The sequence below is a fragment of the Dasypus novemcinctus genome, chromosome 27 (assembly GCF_030445035.2).
Source record: "Dasypus novemcinctus isolate mDasNov1 chromosome 27, mDasNov1.1.hap2, whole genome shotgun sequence".
Lineage (NCBI taxonomy): Eukaryota > Metazoa > Chordata > Mammalia > Cingulata > Dasypodidae > Dasypus > Dasypus novemcinctus.
In genome coordinates, this window is record NC_080699.1 from 7963010 (window position 1) to 7988419 (window position 25410).

The 25410-nt window shown below is 40.6% G+C and overlaps 1 protein-coding gene across 9 annotated transcripts in view; it reads left to right on the forward strand.

Moving 5' to 3' along the window:
• Window positions 1-229: 229 nt before the first annotated feature.
• The window catches only part of YAP1 (Yes1 associated transcriptional regulator), a 116155-nt gene continuing 90974 nt past the window's right edge, over window positions 230-25410 (forward strand). For 5 of the 9 annotated variants that reach the window (XM_058289201.2, XM_058289196.2, XM_058289200.2 and 2 more), the window contains exons 1-2: window positions 230-615; window positions 3141-3394. In XM_058289201.2, the coding sequence (XP_058145184.1) occupies window positions 304-615; window positions 3141-3394 (566 nt within the window). In that variant the 5' untranslated portion in view covers window positions 230-303. The remainder of the gene's footprint in view (window positions 616-3140; window positions 3395-25410) is intronic. The other 4 variants (XM_058289198.2, XM_058289202.2, XM_058289204.2 and 1 more) reach the window with 1 other exon arrangement.

The window sequence follows — 25410 nt, forward strand, 5'->3', positions numbered from 1 at the left end:
CGCCGGCGGGGACGGGGACGGGAGGGCGGAAGGGGCGACGGGAGGCAGCGGGCGGCGGCGGAGGGCAGCGGCCGTCGGCCTCGTAGCGGGCGGGCCAGCCGGGGGTCCCGAGGCGGCGCCGCCGCCGGGCGAGCGGGGCCGGGCGCGGGGCGCGCGCGCGGGGCGGGGGGTGCGGGGCCGCAGCGCAGCCCCCCGGCCCTGAGAGCAGGCGTGCGCCCGTCCCGCCTCGGCCCACGCGCCCGGGGCGTCCGGGCGGAGCCCTCGTCCGCCGAGTCAGGGGCCGCGCGCCGGGCAGCCGCAGCCATGGACCCCGGGCCGCCGCCGCCGGCCCCGCAGGGCCCCGGGCAGCCGCCCGCGCAGGGCCCCCCGGGCCAGGGCCCGCCCGCGGGGCCCGCGCAGCCCGCGCCCCCGGGGCCCCAGGCGGCGCCGCCGGCGCCCCCCGCCGGGCACCAGATCGTGCACGTCCGCGGCGACTCCGAGACCGACCTGGAGGCGCTCTTCAACGCGGTCATGAACCCCAAGACCGCCAACGTGCCGCAGACCGTGCCCATGCGGCTGCGCAAGCTGCCCGACTCCTTCTTCAAGCCGCCCGAGCCCAAGGCCCACTCGCGCCAGGTACGCGCGCCCCCGCGGCCCGGGCCGCGGGCGGGGGGCTCCCGGGCGGGGCGGGGGCCGGCGCGCTCCTCGCCGAGTCCGGCGCCGAGATTGGCCGCGCCCCGCGCAGCGCCCCGCCGCGGCCGCGGGGAGCGGCCGGCCCCTCCTTCCTTCCTTTCTTCCCGGGGCTCCCGGGGGGTGGCAGGAGCGGAGGGGGCGCGGGGAGGAAGGAAGGGGCGGGCGGCGGGGGCTGGACAATGCGCGCGCCCCCGCGCCCCTCACCTCGCCTCCCGCCGCGGCCCGAGGGGGGTGGCGGCCCCCCCCCCCTGCCCCCGGGCCGGGGGCCCCGGGGGCCTGGAAGGCGTGCTCGGGTGTCGCCGCGTTGCCTGGGCCGGGGGGGGCAGGGTCTCGCTGCGGGCGCCCCCCGCCGGAGCGCGTCTGTCGTGGCGGCCGCGGCGCCCGCGGAGTTGTGGAAAGTTGCTGAGGGAGTTGTGCCGCGGCGGCGCGCGCCCCCGGCGTCCCGGGCGGGCGGCCCCTCCGCGCTCCCTCAGCAGGTCCCCTCGCGGGGCCCGGCGCGGGCGGTTGTTCCCTCGGCCCGGGCGCCCCGCGCGCTCCGCGGAGGGCGCCCCGCGGCCTGACTCACCCGGGCCGAGCCCCGGCCCGCGGGGCCGCGCCGGCTGGGGAGCGTTTGGGAAGCCGTGACTCATCCCGCGATCGCCATTGCTTTAGGATTCCTCCCCGCGGCCGGGAGCGCGGCCCCTTCCCGCGGGCCCCGCGTGCGCCCGTCCCGTCCGCCTACCCGCGGAGCGGGCTCGTGTGTGTGGACTGTGAACATTCCGATAGAGCCGGCGTGGCTTTTTTTTTTAACTTTATTTACTTATTTTTTAAAGAAATTGCTCCGGGCTAAGCTTCGGCGTCGGAACTTGGTCCAAAAGTTAATGGGTTTTCCCAGTACTGCGGTTAGTCCACGCGGGCTGTAACTGGAGTGGGGAGGAGAGTGCCGCCCCTCGCGGGCCTGTTGTGCGTTCCCGTACCCGGGAGGAACGCACCCAGCCCGCTGGCAAAACGCCGGGCCAAGAACCATTGAGCTGCTCGCCTAAGCACAGAGTTTTTACGAGGGGGGCTTAGACGCGCGCCTCGCTCCCCTCGAGCCGGTGCCTGGCGTGTTGGCATGCGTCCTGCGAAACACGCAGCGCTGCTGCTGGTTCCTTAAACGTTTGCAAAGTGTGTTATGCTAGAAGCCAAACAAGGAGTGTACGTGTTCTAGTAAGGAATCACACAAGAACTTCTGCCCGTCAGTTTTGTGGACAATAGTATTTGCGACTCAGATTCATACTCTTTGTCATCTAGACTGCTGTTTGTTTTTTAAAAATTTCTTAACTAAGTGTTGTGCGTCTGTAAGTTTAACTTATTTCTGCTTAGAAATGTACGTGACTGTAAGGCATAATTAACTTTGCTGATTGCTTCCGCTTCCCTTCCTTGCTTATACGAATCTAGGCAGTTCTGACGTTTTGATAATCAAACCCTAATTCTAATCAATGGATTTTTAAAAACGACGAGATTATGGATAGTATGAATCTGAGTGGTAAATACTATTGTCCACAAACTATTTAATATAAATTCTTATGTATAGATCATATGTCATCCCGTTTTTCCACCCTGAGCAAAACTGTTTTACAAATAGAGAAAACAGGTTAGCAGGTTATTGGTTCAGTGTCATACTGGTCAGCAACTTTAGAGGAGATTGGACTGAAACTCAGGACTTTGAGGCCTGAGTGCAAAAAGGGTTTTGCTATTACACACTTATGAATATGTAAGTGTGGGAGCTCAAGTTACCTAAGTAGTGGTTGTACTGTTAATCTTTGTCACAGAGGTACAAAGATGTGGTTGGTTTTTTAAGTCATTCATTAAGAACCTTTTTTTTTTGTGTGTGTGTGTAAAGAACTTTGGGATAGTTCTGAGTATTTTGCAGGCATTAAAAGTTGTATAACTTGTGATGATTGCTCTACTGATGGCATTTATTCATAGTGAGTACAGATGACAATTGCCAAGGTTTAGGTTTGACCTAGAAAAGAAGCATTAATTACTTAAAGCTCACTTGGAAAAAAGAAACATAGTTGTATTTCTTGGGTTGCATTTATACTTGAGATATTTTAGAACTTAGAAAAGCACCCATATTGCCTTGACCTTTTAGAAATTAGGTATTAAAATTCAATAAAATTCAATATTTATTACTCTTTTAGGAATATTTTCTTGATTCTCTACTAGTTGCTTCTGAAAGATGTAGAGGTATGGTTGTGTAGACATACGCATTTAGATGGGCTACTCATCAATAAAATTACAAATGTTTGTGTAAGTGGATTATTAAAGTTTAATAAGCCATGTGAAAATGTCCATTCGCAAAACAGTGTTCCTCAATGCCAGGTATTAAATGCTGCAGTACTTGCCTTTGGTACTTAGATACTTGTTTGCAATGACATTTAAAGGAACTCTCTCTTAAAAGTTTTCGGTTTTTAAAAAAGTTTTCATTTTAATTTTCCCTTCAGGCCAGTACTGATGCAGGCACTGCGGGAGCCCTGACTCCCCAGCATGTTCGAGCTCATTCCTCCCCGGCTTCGCTGCAGCTGGGAGCAGTTTCTCCTGGGACATTGACCCCCACCGGAGTCGTCTCTGGCCCAGCAGCTGCACCTGCTACTGCTCAACATCTTCGACAGTCCTCCTTTGAGATACCTGATGATGTACCTCTGCCAGCAGGCTGGGAGATGGCAAAGACGGCTTCTGGTCAGAGATACTTCTTAAAGTAAGTGGAAATAATGGTAGGAGAGAGCTACCCAGGAAAAGCCGACTTTGGAAAACAGTAAAGTGGTATCAGGATTAAAAAATGCCGTTTATTTTTATGTTTTATTAAATATTTATGTTTTGTCTTATAGTCTACTTCCTCTCCCCTCTCCCCCTTGGTATGACCTAAATACCTTGTTTAACTTAGGTAATATTTTGAAAGCACGGTTGATTCTTGGTTCACAGTCTTTTTACAGTGTTTTCTTTTGTGGCAGTTTACATATTCCCATTTTAAGCTTGTGCCAAACGTATTAAATAGTCTACCACAAAACTGAAAGAATACTGTGAAATTACTTGGTGAAAAATTATTGTGAGAAATTACAGGACTTTTATAGTCTTATGAAATAGGTATAGTACTGCTTATATCTTTTTAAATAAACATTTTATCAGTAGAGAACCACAAAAATAAGTATTTTACAACGTTTTAAATTCTGAAATGACAAACACTTTAGTTGCAGTTAATGGTTTAGGTAGAGCTTTGTTTTTTCAGAATGTAACAACATGAATTTTCAACTTTGGTATATATAGTCACTCAGTGACAAGCTTCTTTCAAGTCAACAGTCCTACAAAAATGCACCCTTCCTCTTTTGGAAAACAAAAATAAGGCTATTAGGTTATTTTTAATCAGCCCTTTTGACTTTGGGAAAAAATGACAAAATTGCATTAAAACAGAAAAGATCGGAAGATATTTTTTTCCTCCCTTAATTTTGAAGATCTATAGATGGGACCTTAATATCTTTATGTGGCTTTTTTTTGGGTCCAGTATATACATAATGTTGTCTAAAACTAATTATTAAGACTGTATATATGGCTTTTTTTGGGTCCAGTATATACATAATGTTGTCTAAAACTAATTATTAAGACTGTTGTTGATCTTTTAAAAAAGTTGCCCACTTAGTAATGTTTAACCAGGTTAAACTAATAAAGGAAGAAACAATCCTAGTTTTGACTGCGATTTGTCTTCTAAAGCAAATGTAAAGTTTATATATTAGCTTAAATAATGCCATTAGTAATCTTGTTTTTGTTGTATGTCTTAATGTGATTTTTCTATTGACTGTAAGATACAGTTTTGTGACAGGCTTATTTAGAGGAAGAGCAGAGGAAAAGGTTTGAACTTGAAGTTTTCTACAGTTTTTACTCCCTTTGGTGCAACTTTTTTCCTTTTTTAAAAAAATTCATTTTCTAGTGTCCTGGTATCCATTTCAAAGAGTCAGGTTTCAACCAGAACAATAAAAGGCCTGAGACTGGAAAGTACACACAAGTCTGGCAAACTCATCTGCATGAGCAGGATCATTTGTTCTCAAGCAGACATCCAAAGTAAATGATTGAAAGAGCTGCTGGCTGTGAGGGATGTGGCTCGAAGGGGAAAGGAGTAGAAACAAACCAGGTTGTTAGGAGGCAAAAGAAAGGCTGTACTTTTTTGAACTTCTCCCTGCTGGGTCACACGCTGACCTGGAGAGATTCTCAACAGCTTAATAGCCTGCTTGCCTTCTGCTTTCTTTGGTTGATGCTGTGGCTAAAAGTATAAGCTTAAAGAGCAACATTTATGCTCTTCTTTTAGCCTTTTGTATCTTAAAATAATAGCTTATAGATGACGTCTGGCTACATTTTCTTCTTTTGAATGCATGAACTTTTGTTTTGAGCTGAAATAATTATTCTAGATGTTTATTTAAAGAAGAAAATTCTTACGTTTCTTTGAGAACAAATTCTTAATTTTAAAGATATTGATATAGATGGATTAATGAAGAATGTACATACACCACACCACACGTTTGACTGGGCCTATAGGGACAGGTATGAAAATTACATTGTATAAAGAATGGTTGCAGGAATGGAGAGAAATTTACCTGAAAAAGAGAAAAAACCCTGGGAGAATATAGGGAAGACACGATTGTTCTTTAGATTTTTGACTTCATGGAAGAAGTTCCTCATGTTAAATTTTTCAGAAGAAAAGGGGTTTCCCTGAGATGTAGATTTTGGCCAAATAAAAGCAGGTGAACACATGGATTGAGTAGTATTTTTAATATAATTTAAGTAGGATATTTAATTAAGAAATGAGGTATTTAAATGTAGCAATTCAGTTGGCTACAAAATGATAGGCTGGTACCTGTCAGTGGCTGTACAGGACTTCTAAACATTGGATGTGGAGGATGGGTGCTGTGGGCTTGTAAAACGTAATATCCTAGAGACTTTCTGCTTTACGAATAATATATGCAATTTGGAGAAACGTTATGAAGCATTAGTTCAGTTTTTCCAGTTGTCAGCGAAGAATAGTTCACTTTTTCCAGTTGTCAGCTACTGGATGTTATGATTCTTAAGCAGTCATCAGTTGTGTAAGTTTTCATAAACAATACATTTTTGTGTATGAACAGATATGTGAGAGTAATATCTGTCTTGACTACAAGGCTAAGATGATGATGAACTAAGATTTTGGAGCCAAGTTACTGTTGTCAAAGCTCCTTTTTATCCTAGTTTTGATGTTTTAAAGTCAGACTGTCTTTGAAATCAATATTTTTCTCATTCCTATAGATGATTGTTATTGCCAGCCAGATGTAGAATAAAGATTTAAAGTAATTAAGTGCTTTACACTCATTTCAACAGTGAAAAATTATCTTACTGTAGATCTTGTTAGATGCTTGTTAGAACTTTTAAGTTACAAAGTATATAATTTATCGAGATTTATGAAGAAATCAGACTATATAAATGGTCCAAAGAGTCAAGAGGATGTAACTGATTGAAAAATTAGAAATGTTGACTTTGGAAACAATTGTTATCTTGTAACTTGTAGATGAAGGTGATTTTCAAGTCATTTGGCCAATCCTCTGGTTTCAAGGCAGCATAATTACTGAAGGATTATAGGCAGGCAATTATTGATATTTTATAAAGCTCTCCCTAGCTTAGTGAGCTCTCTTTTGGAGAAGACTTTTTATCTTATCTTGATAAGAGATATGGTAGAGGTAATGATGTTAGCTGCATCTACCAGTGACAGGTATTCAAGCTTCGGAGCAATTGTGAAATATGTAAAAAAAAAGGCTTATTCTGTATATTATGTATTCTACTGAACTTACTGTTTGAAACCAGTATCTTCAACATAGTACATTGAGCTTTTATTTAAAACCGATTCTTTTTGCTACACTGAAAATTTACTGCCTTCTTCAGCTGTCTTACAGTTTTCCTACAGGAAATAGTTCTTCAAGTAGTTGGTCAACAACTTCCTATTTCTTTATAAGCTGCTGAATAACTTCCTGAATTAGTTTTCTATAATATCTCCAGTTACAAGGAGTGCTTTTACTTAACAGATTTATTTTATTGAATCTGAAACCTTGTAACTATTGCCATGTACAAAGAACTTGTTGTGTGTATTGTACTATGTAGGACCTTATAATTTGATTTAAGAAATCTTATATCATTTTAAAAGTTTGCCGATTTGCATTGTTTTAATAATGTGCTGCTCATAATTTTTAAAAGATAGTTTCATTTCCATTTTTTACCATGTTTTGAATAACTGCCCGTTGTTGGTCCTTGAAAATTCAAGGCTTTTTGTGGCTGTGATTTGATTAAAAGTTAATGGGGCATCTTGATCCACTGTTTAAAAAGGTATTTTGTCAGAGACTCTCAACCTTGCACAGCTTATAACTTAGTCATATTCCAACATTAAATGAAGTTGTCTTGCAGATGTAATTAATCTCTATAACTAGGATTGTTTTTCTGCCCCATTAGGGTATTTCAGAAATGAATGTTCCACTGCCCTAATTAAAGCTACCTCAGAAATGTGTCAACTAAAGGAGATGAATTAAACTGTTTCTTATTGTAATTTGATTTTATGCTTCCCCTTCCCCTTGCCAGTAGACTATAAACACTTACGATGTTTATTGTTTCTATAATGAGAAATGCTTCAAAAAGGAACAGTTTCATAAAGAATAATGCTATTCTGTTTCTTGGTTTCTTGCTATTTCAAGTGGTTGTAACCCAAATGATTTCCCTTTAAAAATGAAACACTTGTTAACTTTACCATTAAATGTTGATTAAGCTGCCAAAAAAAAAAAAAAAGTCCAAATTGTGTTCACCAAGTATTTCCATATCTGAGAGGAGGTCCTGTCTCTGCCTGTTTATCTTGCTGTTGAGTCTAAGTGGGGAGAGAGATGAAAGTGTGCCCTTAACTCTCTGAAAAAACACTAGCTTCTGCTCAGTGGGTGGGCATCCCTGGGAAGAATGGCCCACAGTGCCACAAGGCGTTAGGCAGAAACTCTGGGGAACTGTTGAATAAAGCGGTAGAAGAAAAACAGTTGGAAGATAGTGGATGTGACAGAGTAAATAGAACCCAGAGATTAATTTATTCACTGGGAAAAATACTGAGTTACTTGAGTGTGAGCGAAGTAAGTTACTTTTTAGGAAACTACTTGTCTAAGCACAGCAAACTCAATTGGCTGCAAGATAACAAATTTTTCTTTTAAAAACGTGAAAAATAAAATAGCCCTTCCCAAGAACTTTATATTAATTATTAAAAAAAAAAAAACCAACCCAGATAACCTTTGCATATATAGTTGAAATGTAAAAAAAAAATTTTTTTTGAAAATCTGACATCAGTCCTCATTACTAATGTAGAGTAGTATGTTTTACTTTATAGTTAGGTATAAATTAATATCCTAAAACAGTAATGCTGTCATGATATGGAACTGTCTTTTACCTTAAGGCTTGTGAGGAGAGGTAAATTCTAAACCAGTAACATTTGAGTTGCCAAAATGTGTACTGAAATTTAAGCTTAGTATAAATCAGAGTGAAGTCATTTTAAAAATCAGTTATTAAGATTTAAGAACGTTCTAACTTAATTTGCTGTCTTCTGTAATAGCATAATTTAGCCATTAATTATGGCTTGAAAGTTTAGTAATAGTTGAGTAACATTGTTTAAAGAGAGGTCTTAAAGAGCCCCATGGCTCTATAACTGTGGTTGCTAGGCAATGTAGTTCTTACAAAAAGGGCTTCTGATTCCAGGATTAATCAGAACTTCAAGCCTTGAAAGGGACACTGCTGTGTTTATGAAGAATTGCTCTGGTTGCTCCAGTTCTGTAGCACCAAATTTCCTGGGAACAAGTACTGCCATCGTGGAAGCACTTTTATTTGCGTAGGGCTTGACCCCTTCTAAAAGCAAACAAAGAAGTTGAGTATAAGTCACAACAGTCCTGGTTTTTTGTTGTTTTTTTCCTCCTATTCTGGGCAAGGAAAAGTAGTCAGTAGTTTAATCCTCATTTGTCTTGTAGAATGAAAAGCATCAGGTGATAAATGAAGGACCAGTTGTAGCTCTGAATGTTAGTAAATTAATAAAATAATGCAAATGGTGATTTTCTTATACCAAATATTTTCTGCATTTTATTTGTGCTTAGTGCTACTGCTTATCTGATTCTTTCAGTGTGCTTCTCTACCTCTTCACAGGATAGTGTCACTAGATTATCAGCTTCTTCAGCTGGGTCCGGATTTGGGGGTGGTGAGAGGACAGGGCATTTTGTGAAAAGCTCCTTCTTTCCTTGTAACTGCTCAGTTAACCTGAAGTAAGTTTTTTGTTTTAAGAAAGGTCTTTATTTTATGAATAAATATGTTTATAGAGGTGTGCTTTTTAATAGAGGTATACTTGAAAGTTTACCATAGACTATTTGATTTAGGGTTTGGAGAGAAGACACCTTTCTTCAGAATAAAAAAATGAATATTTAATAGAAAGTTATTTCAAATACAACTTCTCACTGAACCTGAAGTGACTAATTTTGAGCAGGCATTTGGGAAAGAAATAAAACTATACCATCTCTAGATGAGGCAAGATGTAGATATTTTCCCCTGTAAGACATGAATGTGGGAATCTTCTATATTTATAAAACTGTCCTATCTCACTCCTTCTCACCCCGTGTATCTGGTTTTATGGATTTCTTTGAACATGTTATTTGTTTTTATTGTAACGTGTTCATTAGAGAGCACTGGAAAATTCAGGGAAGGAGAAAGGGGAAGAAGCACCCAGATTCTGCTAATATAGGATTTGAAAATACTAGTTTTCATAGCCTCGTGTGTAGACATATATTCTGAAGTTTAATTTTTAGGCACCAACGTATATACATGGATTTAGAAAACACTTAGTGTTCAAAGTTCTATAAAGAAAGAGCAGTCCTCTGACCCACTTTTCTGTATCCCTGGCTTCTATTCACCACAAGGTAAGCACTTTCAACTTCTTTTAGACTGGCTTTTAAAAATCCCATATTCATTAACTATGCTACACTGCTATTTCTTGAATACTTCCTTCCCCAATCCTCCTTTCCTTAATCCTCCCAGTACAATTTAAATTTTTGTTAAAATTCTACTTTATGTTTACATTGTTATCACTATTAAGGGTTTGTCTCTAGCTGTTTTAATAATACACTATGATTTTCTGAACAGCTTTTACATTTCCTGGAATTGTTTTTGTGCCTTGTTTTTTCATTTGTATTTCTGCTGCTTTTTTATCCCCTTGGAGACATCCCCAAGTCCTTTGTCTCCCAACTCTGGGCTAGATTGATTGTTCTCACAACTTGCTTCAGAGTTTTCAGTATCACAACTTCCCTTCACTCGTCCTGGAAAGTCCCTGCATCCTCTCCTTGGTTGGACACCCTATTGACAGTTTTCTGTTTCTTGATTTCCTCACTTCTTTTAGCATTTGCTCACCCTCCAGGAATTTGCTGAGACAAAGTGTATGCATGGTAGGTAACTGCGTTGAGAGCTTTTATTTCTGAAAATATCTTTATCTTTTACTATTTGATGGAGTGTTTGGTTGTAGAAATCAAGGTCAAGTTATTATCCCTTGGGATTCTAAAGGCATTGCTCCATTTTATTCTAGTTTTCAGTTTTTTAAATGAGTAGTTAAACCTAATTTACTTCCCTTTGGGATTTTAGTGTTTTTTTTTTCCCTTTATCTTTGGGGGACCCGAAAGTCATGGTGTGCCTTGGTGCGGGTCTGTTTAAATTCCTCGTGAACAACGCGTGGCCTGGAAGCCCAGGCTTCAGGACGGTGCTGCACGCCAGTGCCCAGCGTCCTTCAGGCCTGGGAAAGAGTTCTTGTATTATTTCCTCGATAATTTCTTCCAGTCTGTATTATCTGTTCTCTTTTTCTGAAACTCCTACATGTCAGAATAACTCTTAACTCCCTCCTTCTCCCCTTCTGTCCCCCATTTTCCTTCAGTTAGCTTTTGTTCTACTTTCCAGGAGATCCCTTTATCTTCAGATTTTTCAGTTTGTTTTTTTTTCCTTTTCAGATAACTGTTTATCCTTCCTAATTCCCAACAGCCCGTTCCTGAGCTCATTGTTTCTTTTTGTTTTTAAATACTGTGCTGTTCTTACTTATTGGCTGTAGTAATATAACATGCCTCTGAGGATACTATAGTGGGTACATCTTTTAAAATTTTCTTCTGTTCCCTTCATTGTCTAAAATGGGGTTCTCTGGAGAATGATACAATAGGGACCAGGTCTGAAGGTTGTGGGAGCCCCCAAATGTCAGTATCTTAGTTATTTTCCCATGTAGTGGCCAGTTTCTCCAGAGAACCACCTCAGTCTCTCCTCTTAGGTGTGGTGGCTGACGACAGGTGCTGACGACGGTCAGGTCCCGGGCTGAGCAGTGGGGGTGCATCAGGTCCTGGCCACGTGGTGGGGTCTGCCTCCCTGCTAGGTGGCGGGGGTCTGCCTCCCTGCTCTGGCCAGGCATGGGGGACTGCATCTGGAGTCTCTCTGGGTCCATTTCTCTGGAACAGAACTTTCCCATCTGCTGCTGAGGTCAGGAGAGGTGTGCTGTAGATTCTTAGAAGGTTGTATATAAACCGCATTTTTGTTAATCCAATTTATAATTACTAGATTGACTATATAAAGTTGCTGGTTTTCTAAGCCCCAAGCAATGGATGTTTATAGTTTTCATGTGATTTGACTTAAATATCACAAAGAATATTCTTTCTTTTTTAAGAACATATACAAGGTTTATTTTTGGTGGCAGTAATTGAAAGACAACTGGGGGTCCATCATGAGAGACTGAAGTGGTAAATTGTGGTGGGTGCAAATCGTGGTATTTTGCAGCAGTCAAGGCACAACATATTAGATGGTCACAAGGCAATATGAATAACTTAAAAAATGTAGTATTTCATCAAAAAAGTAAGGTACATAGTAAGATCTGTAAAAATAGCAACAAGATAGTTTTTTAATGAATCCTTCAGTGAATGCTTTTACCAAGTAGATAATTAGTTTACCTACATTGTGAAACATGTCTCTTTCTAAAGGGTCAGTTTTGCCAGTTTACATTTTCACGTGTTGAATTTTCTTAAAAGGGGTCCATCTACTTTGATACCAAGAGTGGTGGGCATTGGGTAGTGTATGAGTTTTGTTAAGAGGGTTTGGATTGTGAAAAAATGAGAGACTCTTGACTTAATTCCTATTCTTATATATGATAGTGGAGATACTTCTGTCTTTATGTTATCTCCCAGTTCTTTGTCTAGTATACACAGCTTTAAAAACTAGGATTTAAAAATAATCAGCCTCTGGTTGTAGCAACAGCTACTTTTTTTTTAATAGATTAGTTTTCATCAATACAGAGAATGGTAACATAAATATTTGTTCCTATCTAATTTGTTTATTGGTTAATCAGTTATTAAATATTGATTGAAATTATTAGCATACTTATGTAGGCCTCACCTGGGTTTTATCTCACCCTGATCTTTTAATACCTAGCTTAGAAAAGTAACCTATGTTCAATATTCAGTAGACCACTGTAGTGTCAGTGAATCATATTAAACTGACATAAAGGCAAGTTGTTCGTTTGCCTGTACAGTGCCCTGTGGAAACGTGAGCATTTCCTGAGGACTGGAGGGGTTAGGTTAGAATAGATTTTGCCTGTAGTTGGTGATGGAGATACATTAGGACCCTTTGTCATTGATCTAAATCTCTCTAGCTCTCCTTTTTTTCAGCAGTCTGCCTAGAAAACGGTCACATGAAAGTCTTTTGTGGAAAAAGAGGAAGCAAACTTCTGAAAAAGGTCGTAAAATCTTAAGTGATCAACATAAAAGGAAACCATAATGCTCTACAGCCATCAAAAAGGGCGACTATTTTTGGGCTGCAAAAGGTATTAAAATGTTGAATGGTATGCAGAGGAGTGGAACAGAGTCAGTGAATCTTAGTTAAATGTGTAAAGTAGGAAAGTTTGTCATAACAACCAAATTCAGAGGTTAGAGATGAGCTAAATAAATGGGAGATTTCGGAAACCCTTCCTGCAGCTAATCCTCACCACCAGTGATAGTGTCAAATTAAAATTTGGGGAGTGGGTATAGCTCAGTGGTTGAGTGCCTGCTTCCTATGTATGAGGTACCTCCTTTAGGAGGTACCAAGCTCTCAGATAACTTTTTTTTTAAAAGATAAAAAGTTCCAGGGAAGAGTTGGCCAAAATGCAGATGTTTCTGTTTTTCCTCTACGCTTGTTCAGACTGATAGAGGTTACGTTTCTGAAATCACATCGTTTGGATGGGCTCCAGCTGATATAAAAGGATCACTTTTAATCCCTCCAAGGTGGAGGGTGTACAGCCCTTCTAAGCAAGCTGGACTTAGCCGGGGCCATCCTCCTGAGTGCCTACCCGTTAGGACTGCTGCAGATCTCCTCTTATAAGTGAGAAAAGACTGTTTTCTTGACAATGGATTATAACATTACTGTTACTGTTTTCTGTATTTGCATGCCCTTTGCATACCTGTAGGAAATATATTCTTTAGTTTTCAGTTGGTTCCTGTCATACCACAGATAAGATTATTCACCTTATCACTAGGTTGATGCCCTCTCCTCTCTCAAAAAGCAGGGTAATTTTCCTGAAAAAAGGCCCACTTGGTTATGGATGACTTGTGTTGGGCTGCTTTGCTTGGGCGAGGTTACAGTGTCTTTCTCCTTGCTGCCTTCTGCCTCCTTGAACTCGGTATGTGGTCTCTTGATTTCATAGACACCTGCCCATTGGTTTTCGGCAGCAGGCATTGTTTCAAGGATACCCTAGGTTCGAATCTGTGGATTTGGAACAAAATCAGTACATCAGTCTTGATGAATTGGTTCCGTCTCAAGGCTCTATCTTAAGTCATTTTGTTTGCCTTTTTATTATTAATTATCCTTCACTGGAGAAGCTGTTGAGGCAAACGGTAAACTCAGTAAAGATAGTCCTTGCCCTCTTTATTCAACATTATGTATCTAGCTCCTGATGTATTTATTGTCAGATAATGTCCCTTTGACTTTGACCTCTTGGTGATTTCAGAGTTAGTCATTTGGTAGTCTCCCTGATTTGTGCTTTTAATCCCCACATAATTATTATTGCCATCTTTCACTCTCAAAAATATTCCAGATTAGATGATAAGTTACATATGCTTACTCTGCTGAAAAGCATGCTAGCTAGGGTATTATTTTGTGTATTCTAAAGTTAAATTTTATGGTTTGAGATTACTCTTAAATAACTGAAACTATTTTTAAAGATACTACTTGCTTTCTGGGTATAAAATAACAATAGTTCTACTCTTCTGTTTTACCATTTTATTCACTGGATAGCAAATAATTGACTGCTTTAGAATTAAATCAATAAGAAATAAAAGTCTGTTTTTTAAAAAGCTTAAAGGCGAGGACCATGCATTATGTGAGTATTGTCAAATGTAATTTTTCCTGTATACATTTTCTTAAAGGTTTGTTTTGATGTCAGACTCTGTTTAGTATATTTGTTTTGTTACTTTGGTGATAATATTCTTTGTTAGAAAAAGCTTGTCAAAGGAATTTTCATTTTATTTTCTTGTACTTTTCAAATTTAGCATATGTTTGTTTAAAAGTAAACAATAGAATTGTGAGGTGAATATAAATACTTTCATACATTGATTAGCTCTTAGTAATTTTTACTGCACAAATTGAAACTTTGGTGTAAAAAGTTACAATGTTTTACTTTTTAAAGTTGCACAGGAAAGCTGTTGATGATCAAAACATCTACTTTCAGAAATTTTAGACTTTTTAAAAATAAACTTTAGAATTTGTTTTAGAAAGGCAAAATCAAGTGGTTTGCCCATTTTATTTTTTAATATATTTTAAATTTTATTTTTAAAAGTACTTGAATTACATAAAATGTTACAGAAAAATATATAAGGGATTCCCATATGCCCCACTCCCCACACCTCCCACCCTTTCTCACTTCCAACAACTTCTCTTTCATTAGCATGGTACATTGATTGCAATTGATGAACACATTTTGGAACATTGCCACCAATCATTATACTGTAGTTTATACTCCCTCCCACTCAATTCTGTAGGGTATGGCTGTATATATAATGACCTGTATCTGCCATTGCAGTGTCACTCAGGACAATTCTGGGTCCTGAAATTGCCCCTGTATTACATTTCTTAGTCCTTCTTCCTGACTTCAGCACCTCCGTGGCCACTGTCTCCACATCAGTGATACAATTTCATCCATTCCTAGAATCACAATAAGTCTACAGTAGAATACCAGTAAATCCATTCTAGCCCACATTTTATTCCCCAATCCTGGGGATTCTGGGATAGTGATGCACACTCCACCTCCACTTGAGGAGAGACTTCAGTCTCATATGGCTGATGGATGGGAGTGTTCTGCTTACAGTTGTAGACTCTCTCAGTTCTTGGTGTGGTGGTTGTCCATCCTCACCTCGTTAGTTGTCCTGGGTGGGTCCAATGAACAGGAGAGTAGGTGTTGCAAATCTGCTGAGGCTCAGGACCCAACTGGCACTTGGACCACCCAGATATTCAAGTCTCTTGGATGTATACCTAACTGTAGATTCAAATGAAAGGGACAGAAGTGACGTATAGAAAAGTCATATCTGAGTCCAACTCTGTAACACCAGGGAGCATAAACTCCAGTGTAGTGCCCACTGACGAGGCACCAATCACCAGAGCTGTCTGCCATGACTGTAGGACTTGGGTGTCTCCAGAGCCCTCAGGAGCCCTACTATTTGGGGTAGTATCTACTTTGGCTGTCTGTGAGATCCTGCTGAGATGTGCATAAGCATTACCTCTGGGAAGACCACCTGACTCATTTTGAAGTCTCCTAGCCCTGTAAACTGATTGGTCTTTACCTTTTCTCCCTTTTATTCAAGGTCTTTTTCCATTTGCATTGCTCATTGGTGCTTGGTAGTAATCCTTTAGAGCCAGGGAGGATCATCCCTGGGAGTCATGTCCCATGCTGGAGGGATCATCCCTGGGAGTCATGTCCCTTGCTGGAGGGAAGATAATGCATTTATATGCTGAGTTTGGCTCAGAGAGAGGCCACATTTGAGCAACAGGGAGGCTTCCAGGAGGCAACTCTTAGGCACCCTACAACACCATGCTGTGTTGCAACTTCAAGGTCAGAGGCTCATAAGGATAGTGTAAGTATCAAGGACTCATCAATGTACTCTCATCATTGCCCCAGTACTTAGGTAATTGCTGCTGTTCCATTAGGGAATGTAGCAGAACTCCTTAGGATGGGAATTCAATATTCTTTCAATTGTTGTGTGAATCTCTACCCACTGTGGGTTTTGCCCATTTTAAATGAACAAAATCAAGTCAATATTTGTGCGCAACTTTATTCAAATAAATTGTAAAGCCTGTTAATAATGTCTTTCACCATTACCACATTTTGTCTTTAAACCATCACTTTATTGATAAAACTTTTGTGGAACACAAAGCAGTCTGATTATTTGTTTACCTAAACTCAGTTTAATATGATTTTGGAAGGAAATAAAAGAGTTTCAGGAATGCTAGTAATTAAGAAATGAATCTAGTCAACAATAACATTAGGCTAAGATTTCAACTGTATTGTATTATAGTAAACCACATGGAGGTCATTTACGGTTACTGGTTTAATGAAGAGAGTTTTACATTGTGAAAAAATTATGTTTAAGAAAGTCAGCTAGGGAAGCAAATGTGGCTCAAGCAGTTAGGTGCCTGCCTACTACATGGGGGGAGGTTCCGGGTTTAGTTCCCAGTGCCTTCTAAAGAAGATAGCAAGACAATGAGGGGAAGTGGATGTGGCTCAACAGATAAAGCATCTGCCTACCATATAGGAGATCCAAGGGTTCGATACCCAGGGCCTCCTGGCTCATGCGCTGAGCTGACCCACAGGCAGTGCTGCTGCATGCAAGGAGTGCTGGCCTACACCGGGATGCCCCACGTAAGGGTGCCCCCCACACAAGGAGTGGCCCCTACGCAAGGAGAGCCGCCCCGCACGACACCGCAGCCTGCCCAGGAGTGGTGCCACACACACAGAGAGCTGACATAGCAAGGTGACGCAACAGAAAGAGACAGAACCCCAGTGCCGCTTGATGAGAATACAAGTGGACCCAGAGGAACACAGTGGCAAATGGACACAGAAAGTAGGCAACAGGGGTGGGGGTGGGGGAGAGAAGTAAATCTTAAAAAAAAACAAAACAAAAAAAACGAGGAGACATGGTGAGGAGATGTAATGAGAGACTGAAGAAGCAGGGAGCAGAGGTGGCTCAAGCTATTGGGTGCCTCCTTCCCACATGGGAGGTCCTGGATTTCGTTCCCGGAACCTCCTAAAAAGAAGACCCAGAGAACACACAACGAACAGATACAGAGCAGACAATGAATACAAACAATGCAGGGGGATCAGGGAAGAAATAAATAAAATACATCTTTAAAACAAAAATAGAGTCAGCTATTAGGTAGTAAGTTTAGAGGTTGCTCGCTTTCCCTGTCTTTGACTTGTTAGGAAAACCTTTTACTTTCTCAGTTAAAGTGTCAGAATACTTGCCACACTGATAAGTTGCTACTCTGATTTTTGAAATATCTAGGTATTATAAATAGCATCTACATTATATGCAGTTGTATGGTATGGGAGTTAGTTTTTCCATCTCAGTATTGCCCTCTCCGTATTATTTAGAGGTAGGTACTTTGTCCTGATCTGCTGTGGACTTCATCTGTATGTCCCTCTTTTTTCATCTATGAAAAATGTGAAATATTCTTAAATAAGAATGTGTAAAACATACTCATTTCAAAGAATGAGTAGGAAGCAAACATCTGTGTAGCCACTCTCCAGGTTAATAAAGAGAAAGTTGCTGGTTTTTCAGAAGCCGCCTGTGTGACTCTCATGATCATTTCCCTTTCCCTCCATTCAGAGGCACCCGCTTCCTGAGTTTTGCCCTGAGTTTTCTCTTTAGTTTTACCACCTACTTGCGTATCTCTTTCAGTTACCTATTACTGTGTAACAAACTTCCCCAAAACTTGGTTTAAAACAACCATTTGAGGAAACGGACTTTGGCCCAGTGGTTAGGGCGTCCGTCTACCATATGGGAGGTCCGCGGTTCAAACCCCGGGCCTCCTTGACCCGTGTGGAGCTGGCCATGCACAGCGCTGATGCGCGCAAGGAGTGCCCTGCCACGCAAGGGTGTCCCCCGCGTGGGGGAGCCCCACGCGCAAGGAGTGCTCCCGTGAGGAGAGCCGCCCAGCGTGAAAAGAAAGAGCAGCCTGCCCAGTAATGGCGCCGCCCACACTTCCCGTGCCGCTGACGACAACAGAAGCGGACAAAGAAACAAGACACAGCAAATAGACACCAAGAACAGACAACCAGGGGAGGGGGGGAAATAAAATAAATAAATAAATCTTTAAAAAAAAAAACAAAAAAAAAACAACCATTTGATTGTATCTTACAATTTTGAGGGTTAGGAATTCAGCTGGGGAACAGCTGGGTGGTTCTTCTTTTCCTGATAGTACTGATGGAAGTCACTCAATGCCATTCAGCTGGCAAGTGGGTCTTTGTGGGCAGGAGTCCCTGGATGGCTTCTCCCAGGTCTGGCACGTCGGTGTGCAGGGCTGGCAGGCCGGGCTTACCTGGGGCTTACCTGGGGCCTCCCCAGCACTGAAGTCTCTGGGGAGCTGGCGTTCTTAAACGAGGCTGAGGATTACTAGAGAGCAGATTCTAAGAGGCCCGGGCAGACAATGCAAGCTTGTTATGGCCTAACTAGACATCTTATTCTTTTGGTCAGGCGGGTCTCAAAGACCAGCACAGATTCAAGGGGAAGGAATTACTTCATTTCTCAGTTGGAGGAATAGCAAGCAAAAAATTGGTCATTTCTAGTCCACTACGATCCCTAAATCATAGTTTACTTTTTCTTTATTTTTAAATAAGTAATGCAAATTTTTTTGTGATTTGCTTCTTTTGATTATTGATCAAAACCCATGAAAGTTAGTATAGATCATTCATATTCACTGCTGTATAGTTTATTTTCATAGCTGTATGGCTCTATAATGGACTTAACACCACAGTGTATCCATTCTATTGTTGAGGGTGGTTCTATAATGGACTTACACCACAGTGTATCCATTCTATTGTTGAGGAACATTAGGGTTGTTACAGTGTTCGGCTATTATAAATGATCCTGCAGTGAACATTCTTCTATGAGTCTTTATGCAAGAGTTCGTGTGTATTACAAGTATAAGAGTTTTTCTAGCATACACTAAGGATAGAATTGCTGGGTCACAGGGTATGTACATCTTCAACTTGACAAATGCTTGGTATTTTTGATAGTCTTGTGTGTTTGTACTATTATTCCACTGTGGATTACCAATGGATCTGAGCTCATTTTTATATACTTTTTTGGCATTTGATTATTTTCCTTTCAAAAGTGCCTGCTCAGATGTTAGGTCTGCTTTTCTTTGGGTAGATCTCTCCCTTTTTCTTATATGATTAGTACTTTTTGTGTCTTGTTTACTAATCCATCCTTACCTCAAGGACATGGAGCTGTTTTTTTTTTTAATTTTTAAAAAGTTTGATGTTTAGGTCTTCAGTCCTTCTGGAAATGATTTTTTTGTTAATGGTATGAGGTACGGGCGCAGGTTAATATTTTTTCTCAAATGGATATTCACTTATCCTAGCACCATTTACTGAAAAGTGCTCCCCTTCCCTCACTGATTTGCAACTGCACCTCCGTCTCGTTGCATGTCCACGATATATTCATAGGTCTGTATTTCTCTTTTTTTTGGTTCTTTTCTATTCCTGTGTTATCATTTCACTCTATCTCAATTACTGTCTTAATTACTATACAAGTAGGGGAAGTCCTTCTGTCCTGTTCTTTCTTGGTTATTCTTTGTTAAACTTCAAATAAGTTCTAGAATTTATCTGTCAAGTTCCACAAAAACAAATAAAAAACTTGACATTTTTGAGATGTCAATGAATCTATAGAAAAATTGGGAGTAGATTTAGCAAATTTATACTATTGAGCCTTCTGAAGTTGGTATAAATACCTCCCTCACCCCCTTTTTCCCTTAATGAAAAAGGGATGGTAATCTAAAGATGTGGCATTGTGGAAAGAGCTTGGAGTTTGGAATTGAACAGATCTGTTTTGGAAACTCAACTTTGTTTCTTATTCCTTGGTAACCATATCAGTCAGGGTTCTCTAGAGAAACAGACCTAATAGGGGGTGGGATGTGTATGTGTATAAAGAAATGTATTTTAAGGAATTGGCTCACACACTTGTCAAGGCTGGCAAGTCCTAAAATGCGTAGGGCAAGCCCACAGGCTGGAAATCAGGTAAAAACTGATGTTGTAGTCCTGGGTTGTCTTCAGGAAACATCAGTTTTTGCTCTTAAGGGTTTCAGTTGATAGGGTGAGGCCCATTTACATTATCAAGGGTAATATCCTTTACTTAAAGTTAACTGATTGTAGATGTTAATCGCAGGATTTTACCAAACCACCAGTTACAGTAACTTTGACACATGTAATTAACCACCACGGTGATCTCGGGCAAGTCATGTAAACTCCCAGTACTTCAGTTTGCTTATTTACAAGATTACAGATTGGTAATACCTTGCCAAGCAGAGTTAAGAGTATAGTTACCATATTAAGACCCCTATTAAGAAATTAACAAATAATAAGTTCTCAGTAAATAGGAGTTGGTATATTACTATTAAATGATTGCCGTGTCCTTGAAAAGTTCATAGAATCTTTATTTTTAAATGAAGTGCACACATAGTGATATTTTAATATTATTTCCTAGTAGTCAAAAAATTTAACTTATAGTTTAATAAATTTGTCAGAATAATGTGTGTGAGTAGAAGCTAGGTGATGGGTATATGGGGGTTCATTGTAAAATTCTTTCAGTCTTGCTTTATGTTTCATAATAAAATTTTGGGAAGAACTACATAAGGAAAAATACGTGTAAAAACTTTTGCCCCCTTTCACTTTCCCCCTTAATGTGTGGTGACAATAAAGGCAAGTTAAACTTGACATTTTAAGTTATTATTCTTTGGAAATATAAGTGCACGTGTTCTAAATATTTCACAGGTTAAAATGTTGATAACACAGCTCATATTTAACATCTGATTTTTGGAGAGGTGGAAAGATTGAGCCATAATCTTTAGTTGGTGTATCAGTTATCTAATGCTGCATTAACTGACTATGCAAAACTTGAGTGACCCTAAACCACAATGGTTCTGTCCCTTGGATTGGGCTGAGCTGAGCAGTTCTGCTAGTATTGTCTGGGGACGGTCATCTGGCAGCTGGATGGGGTTGGAGAATTGCCTGGGGCCTTGGCTGGGCCCTTTTCTTCTCTACAGGGTCTCTTTATTCAGAAGTCTAGCTCAGGCTGCCTTATACTTTGGCAGGAATGTTCCAGGAGGGTGAAGACAGAAGCTTCAAGGCCTTCTGAAGCTGTTGTTCTTCAACTTTTGTTGCACTAAGTAAGTGAAAAGGTCAGCCCTTATTCAAGGGGTTGGGAAGTAGACTCTTAATGGAAGGAGCTTCAAAAAAATTTTGGCCACGTCTTTTTTTAGGTATGAAAGTAAATATTTAATGAGAGCAAGAGCACAACAAATTACAAATTTTAAAAGGATGATAAGTTCCACAAACATGAAATTTTGGCCACATTAATCAACCACACTTGATTTCTGCAAACCAAGTTTCACCAAATAACGTTTGTCAAATAAAAAACCAAAAATCTGATTTGGTAAGGAGAGACTTTATTCAAAAGGTTATTATAAGGGAGAGAGTTCTGACCAGAAAGTCTGCAAGCAGCTCAAGAACTAGGGAAAAAAAGCCTTTTCTTTTATAGAGAGGAAAGAACCAGGGTGTAGGGCAAAGGGATGAATGGTTGCTTGATCAGGTAGTAGATCTGAGATGCTTCCTTTCCCATCCTGAGTTCAATTAAGTAAAAAAACTAGTCATTGTTAATTGTTAATGATACTGATTTGCTATTCATTGAATTTTGGGGTCAATTTTCAGACGAGTAATTTAGCTGATTTATCAAGTTACTTACCTATATTTGTGTGACTGTATGTAGACATACATATAAGTAAAGTAATGCAGGAGGCAAGTACTTGGAATTATTTCTATTTATGCTTTTCCTGCTTCCCCAAAGTGTTTTTTGTAGCCACACCGTATGTTTCTTGGTTGCTCAGGAACACTGGGAGATAATGAAGACATTCTCAAACAATTTCAAAACCAAGCATATCTTTTTTTCCAAAGGTCTATACAAACAACAACTTTTTTTTTTCTCTCCATGAAATTGAGTGATTATAAATAATACAGTAATCCATTGTAAATTCTTATTACCTAAACATTCAATTTAAACTGTGAATCAGATTTCAGCACTGTGATTCATCCTCCCAAAATGAGTAACATGATTATCAGGATATCCCTAGTGTTGCCTTGACTTAAAAAAAAAAAAAAAAGAAAAAAGAAAAGAAAAAAGACCATGGTGATTCCTCCATTTTTGGTAGTGGAGTTGTATTGGGTCTATGAAAAGGCTTTACAAGAAAAAAGAGCAGCTATTTATGGAGCATTTCCTCAGCCCTGCAATTTGAAGCCATTATAGCAAAGTTGCTGAGCAAGGCAGTGATTGCCCAACTGGAGTCCCCAGGGCCCCCACCCTCGAGTGAGCAGCCTCGGACCAGCTCAGCACGACTGCTGTGCAGTTGTCCTCTCACAGTTTTGAGGATTGCGTGCTTCTTGAAGGACAGGAGGGTTTCAAGTATTCTAAACCTACATTATTAACAGCTAGATTGTTAAGCAGTTAAAGGATATGCACTCGTTTTGAGCATTCAGGAAATTGTTCAGCATCCAGGAATGTGATTCTCCCCTCCCTCCCTCCCTCCCTCCCTTTTAGCTAATTAAAATTAGGTATTATCAAATGCAGAATTTGTCCAGCAGTTTTGCTTAAGCTCACAAAAACATATGTTGGGAGTTATCTATCAAAGGAATTCCCACTTAATCTATACATCCTTCAGCTCTGAAATCTGTGGGGAATTTGATTTTCAGATTTTAGGTAATTTTGTTGCCTTTATATGAAGACGTAATTCCTGTATAGAGATTTTTTTAAAATAGTGATAGATTATGAAATAGGCTCATTTGCGTGTGTGTGTGTGTGTTTTAATGGTCATGAAGGGATGAAATTGGTTTGCCTGAATTTGATTGGAAACTGATATTTCATTAGGTATCAGCACATGATGAGCTGAATACCAGTGAGTTTAAATCTGCCTGGGATAAAATTAGTAGGGGTTTTATCTTAAACAGGACACTTCTAACCTATGACTTTTACAATCTTTCTTTCAAACTTTTTTTAAGATTTTATTTTTATTTGTTCCCCCTCTCCACCTGTTGTCTGCTCTCTGTGTTCATTTGCTGTGCATTTCTTCTGTGTCCGCTTGTATTCTCATTAGGCAGCCCCAGGAACCAATCCTGGGAACTTCCGGAATGGGGGAGAGGCGATTACTCTCTTGTGCCACTACAGCTCCCTGTCCTGCTACGTCATCTTTTTGTCTCTCCTCTGTGTCTCTTGTTGCATCATCTTGTTGCACCAGCTCTCTGTGCCGGCTGACTCTCCTGCGCAGGGTGGCCTTCCCACGCAGGGTGGCACTCCTGCGCGGGACCATGTTCCCACGTGGGCCGGTACTCCATGTGGGCCAGCTCACTGCACGGGCCAGCTTGCCCTCACCAGGAGGCCCTGGCCTCAAACCCTGGACCTCCTATATGGTGGATGGGAGCCCAGTTGGTTGAGCCACATCTGTTTCCCTGGTGTCAAACTTTTTAAACCTTTTTATATTGTAGTCTGACTTCTTAAAAAAAAAAAAAAATTAGGCATTGTTCCATAGTGTGTTCTCTGCCCCATAAAAATCTATATTTTTTCTGTTTTTTCTGGATTCTATTTCAGGAAAATTTTAAATGACTATAAGAAAATCGGTTTTAGCAGAAACATATACTTTTAATTCTGAGAAAGCACCAGTCAAAATTAGAAGTATCAGTTATAAAATTATAAGAATTGAAATCTTTTAATTAGAAATCTTTGAAAGTGTTGACATTTGATTAACTATATCATAATCTAAGATATTTAAAATTGTTTTCTAGTTACATGGGCAGTATCTACAAGAGGACAAGTGTTTTCTTGTCCTCTTGTGGATACTTACATATTATATTTTTCCCAAAACAAACACGCAAACAATCCGTAAAGTCCCAACATAGACTAAAAAGAAAGAAAATATTTGTAGGATATCCCCCAAATTATTAGTCCTTTTAGAAATGGTACCCTAATCAGATTGTTGAAAGAGTGCGTTTTTTAACTGTCATGGTTTTAATGGAGAGAAATTGAGATTAAGGCATTCTTAATCACTTTTCTATTTTTTAGCTAAATGATGGCTTTTGGGAGCTGCCCTATGGATGTCTTGCCTTGCCTTTGCATGGCCCTCCCCCTTTCCAGGAACTACTTAAATGAGATTCAAGTTCTTTCAAGATTCTTCTCCTCAGGTGTTAAAGTCCCTTAGGAAGCTATCCCAGATTTTTCCCATAACATGAGTCTGCCTTAGATTCCCTTACTGGCCTCCCACGAACCAGATTCTGCATTGGGAGTACATTTTCACTTATGGGCTTGAAGTTGTCTCTCTCGTGCCTACCATTTACTGTGCTCATGAGAATATATCAACAACTATGAAATGTTCTTCCTAGTCATTTTCAGAAGGATTGAGTTATTCTCATCTCGTTTGGTTCCTTCAGAAAGCTTCAGCACCATGCCTAGAGCTATGGAACATAAAGATTGGGAGCACATGTGATCCCAGAAGGCAAGATGTGTGGAACAGTGAGGAATTACTAGGATGAAAAAAGTACCTAGTTGACTGCTTACAATGTGGTGTAAGCCCTTGTATGGTAGGATCCTAGACAGATTGCTTTGTTGGAATTGTTGGGGAAGATTTTGTGGAGTAGTTTATTTAGTCTTTGGTTGTATTCTAAAGATGGAGAGGATTGAGTAGAATAAAACTTTATTCCATACTGAATCCTTTCATTGACCTTGATTTTTTTAATAAATGGTTTTGTAACTTGACAACATGTGATTTGAGTGTTTGGTGTTTTTTTTTTTTTACATCTGATCCCTCTTCCTTATTTCAATTTTAGCCTCATTGGTGGCTTGTCTGCCCCACTAGATTACAAAGCCTATTTCTTATGACCATATCTCAAACACTTACAGCACAGAGTTTGGCGTGTAATAGATGCTTAATAGTGTGGCTGGCTGATTTACTGATATAATTCTTTTAAAATTAGTCTATTGGAATATATGATTTCTAAGGACTTTTCCAGCTCTAGAATGTGAAATCAATGAAAAATTTCCTTTGAAATCCCAAGACTATACGTGTCAAGTATTTTCTGACATGAAAAATGTTATGTTCATAATCTTTTTTTTAAAGATTTTTTTTTCACCCCCCGCCCCCGTTGTCTGCTCTCTCTGTCCATTCACTGTGCTTTCTTCTGTGTGTCTGCTTATCTTCTCTTTAGGTGGTACCGTGAACTGATCCTGGGACCTTCCAGAGTGGGAGAGAGGTGCTCATTCTCTTGCGCCACCTTAGCTCCCTGGTCTGCTGTGTCTCTTATTGTCTTTCTTCTGTATCTGTCTTTGCTGCTTCATCTTGCTGCACCAGCTCTCCATTTGGGCCAACTCAACTTCACCAGGAGGCCCCGGGAATCAAACC